At 46.4% G+C, this 6,000-nt stretch overlaps 1 protein-coding gene across 1 annotated transcript in view; it reads right to left on the reverse strand.

Moving 5' to 3' along the window:
• The window catches only part of CACNA1F (calcium voltage-gated channel subunit alpha1 F), a 223,628-nt gene that overhangs the window by 29,840 nt on the left and 187,788 nt on the right, over positions 1–6,000 (reverse strand). The window contains exon 40 of the mRNA XM_082263594.1: positions 1,926–2,028. Within this exon, the coding sequence (XP_082119720.1) occupies positions 1,926–2,028 (103 nt within the window). The remainder of the gene's footprint in view (positions 1–1,925; positions 2,029–6,000) is intronic.

A 6,000-nucleotide genomic window follows, 5' to 3' on the forward strand; every position in this document is an offset into this window, starting at 1 on the left:
GTGGGAGGAATAGTGCCCCATCATTGGTATCAGTGGGAGGAATAGTGCCCCATCATTGGTGTCAGTGGGAAGAATAGTGTCCCATCATTGGTATCAGTGGAAGGAATAGTGCCCCATCATTGGTGTCAGTGGGAGGAATAGTGCCCCATCATTGGTGTCAGTGGAAGGAATAGTGTCCCATCATTGGTATCAGTGGGAGGAATAGTATCCCATCATTGGTGTCAGTGGGAGGAATAGTGCCCCATCATTGGTATCAGTGGGAGGAATAGTGCCCCATCATTGGTGTCAGTGGAAGGAATAGTGCCCCATCATTGGTGTCAGTGGAAGGAATAGTGCCCCATCATTGGTGTCAGTGGAAGGAATAGTGCCCCATCATTGGTATCAGTGGGAGGAATAGTATCCCATCATTGGTGTCAGTGGGAGGAATAGTGCCTTCATCATTGGTGTCAGTGGGAGGAATAGTGTCCCATCATTGGTGTCAGTGGGAGGAATAGTGCCCCATCATTGGTATCAGTGGGAGGAATAGTATCCCATCATTAGTGTCAGTGGGAGGAATAGTGCCCCATCATTGGTGTCAGTGGAAGGAATAGTGCCCCATCATTGGTATCAGTGGGAGGAATAGTGCCCCATTGGTATCAGTGGGAAGAAAAGTGCCCCATCATTGGTGTCAGTGGAAGGAATAATATCCCATCATTGGTGTCAGTGGAAGGAATAGTGCCCCATCATTGGTATCAGTGGAAGGAATAGTGCCCCATCATTGGTGTCAGTGGGAGGAATAGTGCCCCATCATTGGTGTCAGTGGGAGGAATAGTGCCCCATCATTGGTGTCAGTGGGAAGAATAGTGCCCCATCATTGGTATCAGTGGGAGGAATAGTGCCCCATCATTGGTATCAGTGGGAGGAATAGTACCCCATCATTGGTGTCAGTGGGAGGAATAGTGCCCCATCATTGGTGTCAGTGGGAGGAATAGTACCCCATCATTGGTGTCAGTGGGAGGAATAGTGCCCCATCATTGGTGTCAGTGGGAGGAATAGTGCCCCATCATTGGTGTCAGTGGGAAGAATAGTGCCCCATCATTGGTATCAGTGGGAGGAATAGTGTCCCATCATTGGTATCAGTGGGAGGAATAGTGCCCCATCATTGGTGTCAGTGGAAGGAATAGTGTCCCATCATTGGTATCAGTGGGAGGAATAGTGCCCCATCATTGGTGTCAGTGGAAGGAATAGTGTCCCATCATTGGTATCAGTGGGAGGAATAGTGCCCCATCATTGGTATCAGTGGGGGGAATAGTGTCCCATCATTGGTATCAGTGGAAGGAATAGTGCCCATCATTGGTATCAGTGGAAGGAATAGTGTCCCATCATTGGTGTCAGTGGAAGGAATAGTGCCCATCATTGGTATCAGTGGAAGGAATAGTGTCCCATCATTGGTATTAGTGGGAGGAATAGTGCCCCATCATTGGTATTAGTGGAAGGAATAGTGCCCCATCATTGGTATCAGTGGGGGGAATAGTGTCCCATCATTGGTATCAGTGGAAGGAATAGTGCCCCATCATTGGTATCAGTGGAAGGAATAGTGTCCCATCATTGGTATTAGTGGGAGGAATAGTGCCCCATCATTGGTGTCAGTGGGAGGCCTCTGCTTGCCCTTTATGGGGGGTAAAGCCTCCAGAGGTCACTTCCTCTATAAGGTGGAGGCAGCCCTTTTGTACTCAGGCTTCCATGATATGAATTTTATAAAAAATGTATAATTCTCTTCTTTACTTCATCCGCTGCAATCAAGGCTTTCTGTGAATGTTACATTGTTACAAAAGGAATCCTTGAACAGCGGAATGGATTTCCAGTTTCCTGCTTATGACCTCTACTGAAAAATTCTTGTCATCAAAAACCTTCAGCAATACAATATAAAAGAGAAGTCATCACACCTTCAGTTTTGATCCTCAGTGACGTCCGTACCAGAGCGAACAGGGTGGCATTGAAGGTCACGGTACCATCCGAATTCAGAGGCATATTCATGGCAACCAATCTCTGCAAGGTAACGATAGGATACAATTAAATTCAAGATGTCAACCAGAGTGGTCGGAATACTAAAGACAAAATATAAAAAACCGCAGGAAAGGTATTTTAAATAACCATTTCCACTTACGCCCCCCCGTCCCTTTTCACACCAAATCACACCAAGGGGCCTATTTATAAAAAAAAAATAACCGTGCGAATAAACACTGCATTTGACTAATGTGATTATTTGCTATGTGTCAGCCCCACCTAGAGGCCAGAATATGGTATTTACCTGAAATACCTCAATCAGGAAAATACAGTCTTATGGTCACTAGATGGAGCTGATAATATTAAGAAATACACTTTATTGTCAAAAGTATTGGGACGCCTGCCTTTACAAGCACAATGAACTTTAATGGCATCCCAGTCTTAGTCCGTAGGGTTCAATATTGAGTTGGCCCACCCTTTGCAGCTATAACAGCTTCAACTCTTCTGTGAAGGCTGTCCACAAGGTTTAGGAGTGTGTCTATGGGAATGTTTGACCATCCTTCTAGAAGTGCATTTGTGAGGTTAGGCACTGATGTTGGTGAGAAGGCCTGGCTGGCAGTCTCAGCTCCAATTCATCCCAAAGGTTGAGGTCAGGACTCTGTGCAGGCCAGTCAAGTTCCTCCACCCCAAGCACGCTCATCCATGTCTTTATGGACCTTGCTTTGTGCACTGGTCCAAATCATTTGGTGCAGGGGGGGGGGGGATTATGATGTGGGGGTGTTTTTCAGGGGTTGGGCTTGGCCCCTTAGTTCCAGTGAAAGGAAATCTTAAGGCGTCAGCATACCAAGACATTTTGGACAATTTCATGCTCCCAACTTTGTTGGAACAGTTTGGGGATGTCCCCTTTCTCTTCCAATATGACTGTGCAAGCCAGTCAAGTTCCTCCACCCCAGAATCGCTCATCCATGTCTTTATGGACCTTGCTTTGTACACTGGTGAGCAGTCATGTTAGAACAGGAAGGGGCCATCCCCAAACTCCTCCCACAAAGTTCCCAAAAACCCAATATTGAACCCAATGGACTGGGATGCCGTTAAAGTTAATGTGCGTGTAAAGGCGCTGTCATGTTGGAACAGGAAGGGGCCATCCCCAAACTCTTCCCACAAAGTTGATAGCATGAAATTGTCCAGAATGTCTTGGTATGCTGACGCCTTAAGAGTTCCCTTCACTGGAACTAAGGGGCCAAACCCAACCCCTGAAAAACAATCCCACACCATAATCCCCCCTCCACCAAATCATATGGGTCAGTGCACAAAGCAAGGTCCATAAAGACATGGATGAGCGAGTTTGGTGGTGGAGGAACCTGGCTGGCCTGCAGAGAGTCCTGACCTCAACCCGATAGAATACCTTTGGGATGAATTAGAGAGGAGACTGCGAGCCAGGACTTCTCATCAACATCAGTGCCTGACCTCAAAATGGGCTTCTGGAAGAATGGTGAAACATTCCCATAGACCAGGGGTGGCAAACTCAATTTAATCGAGGGCCGAATCAGCAATATGATTGCCCTCAAAAGGGCTGGTTGTATCTGTAAGACTAGATGTTCAGAGCATCCCCTACCCTTAAATAAGACGTCAGGAGCCTCCCCACCATCAGAAGTTGAGTCCCCCAACCTCCCTTACATTACAGTGCACCACCCTTACCTTGTGCTGCTGCTGGGAGGAAGCTGGAGACATTGCTGGAAAGTAGAAAGCACAGGATCTTGAGGAGGGCTGGAGGGCCACGTGAAATGGCCCGGAGGGCCAGATTCGGCCCGCGGGCCTTGTGTTTGACACATGTGCCATAGACACACTCCTAAACCTTGTGCACAGCCTTCCCAGAAGAGTTGAAGCTGTTATAGCTGCAAAGGGTGGGCCAACTCAATATTGTACCCTACGGACTAAGACTTGGATGCCATTAATGTTCATGTGCGTGTAAAGGCCGGCGTCCCAATACTTTTGACAATATAGTGTAAGCTTTATGGTGATTATTCCTGATGGCAGGGCGAATGCTTGAGACATTCCTGCAGCAAGTGTTTTATAGATGGACCCCCCCTCCCCCCAAAGTGTTGGCCAAGCAATGAGTAAATGAATTTGCATAGTCAAAAATAAAGTGCATGCTGATAGGTGAAAAGAAAGGAAAGCCAACGCCTTCACTATGTGGATGGTAAGATCCATGCAAGAACGACTCCCCCAAAAGCAATGTGACTATAATGAACCACAAGCCATCTGTAACGTGCATGCAAATAGTACATAAACGTATTTTACCAAATCTGGAGCCGGTAGAAGACCTGAAACCGTAATACGGTCATGTTAGCAGAGCAGCTACTAATTGCAGAAGAAGAGATTAAAGGGAAGTTTGTATTAAATAAGTTCACCCCAAGAAATTAGCTAAAATTCTGTATATATGAGAGTACAGTGTGGTCAGTTTTGTAGCTATGCCTGATCTCCAATGATCAGACTTGTCCTGATACCACACCACAGTCCTTGAACAGCCATTGACTGGAAAGATCAGTGTGCTGCTGTTTCTTCTGCCCCAGCTCTTATGCAGCTGAGAACAGAGGGTATGTGATCACTTTTAAAAAGGGGGGGGGGGAGGGAGGTATTATAACACCTTTAAGACCACCTGCCACACATTTATTTCAGCAGGCTGGCTCTCCTGCGTAAACCGGCATGGTGCTGGGGGGCGAGCGGGGCTTCCCCCACTAGGCAGCGGGGAAACCAATCCACGGGGACAGCGGCCGCGATTGCCGCCGGGCACCAGCGATTGCTCCCCGCTGAGAGAGGACGGTCGGATGTTGTAAACACAGCTGACCGTTCTTCTCCCTGGAATGATCACAGAGCGCCCGGGATCCTTCTATATAGGAAAACAGGTCTCTATGGTCATTCCACAGGCCACGCCCCCATATAGTTAGAAAACAGGTCACGCCCCCAAACAGTTAGACCGTTCTTCTCTCTGGAATGATCACAGAGCGCCTGTGATGCTTCTATATAGGAAAACAGGTCTCTATGGTCATTCCACAGGCCATGCCCCTTACAGTTAGAAAACAGGCCACACCCCCAAACAGTTGGACCGTTCTTCTCTCTGGAATGATCACAGAGCGCCTGTGATGCTTCTATATAGGATCACATGTCTCTATGGTCATTCCACAGGCCACGCCCCCATACAGTTAGAAAACAGGCCACGCCCCCAAACAGTTAGACCATTCTTCTCTCTGAAATGATCACAGAGCGCCTGTAATCCTTCTATATAGGATCACAGGTCTCTATGGTCATTCCACAGGCCACGCCCCCATACAGTTAGAAAACACTCCCCTAGGCTCACACTTAACCCTTTGATCACCCCTAGGTTAACCCCTTCCCTGCCAGCTTCATTAGTACAGTGACAGTGCATATTTATAGCACTGATTACTGGAGTAATGTCACTGGTCCCCCCAAAAGTGTCAAAAATGTCAGTCAAGGGTCCGATCTGTCCGCCGCAATGTCTAAAAAAATCGCAGATTGCCACTATTACTAGTAAAAAAAAAAAAAAAATGACATAAATCTTTCCCCTAGTTTGTAGACGCGATAACTTTTGGGCAAACCAATCAAAATACGCTTATTGCGATTTTTTTTTCTGCCAAAAATATGTAGCAGAATACAAATTTGCCTAAAAGGATGAAAAAAATTGATTTTTTAAATTTTTTTTTGGGAATGTTATAAAGCAGAATGTGAAAAATATTGTTTTTTTTTTTTCAGAATTGTCGCTTTTTTTATGTTTATAGCGCAAAAAATAAAAATCGCAGAGGAGATCAAATACCGCCAAAAGAAAGCTCTGTTTGTGGGAAAAAAAGGACGTCAATTTTATTTGGGTACAGCGTCGCACGACCGCGCAATTGTCCGTTAAAATAACGCAGTGCCGAAACGAAAAAAACGGCCTGGTCATTAAGCGGTCAACTCCTTACGGTCCAGAAGTGGTTAATGTTTTTTTTTTTTAACCCC

The sequence above is a fragment of the Pelophylax lessonae genome (assembly GCF_965119305.1).
Source record: "Pelophylax lessonae genome assembly, chromosome: 7".
Taxonomy (NCBI): domain Eukaryota; kingdom Metazoa; phylum Chordata; class Amphibia; order Anura; family Ranidae; genus Pelophylax; species Pelophylax lessonae.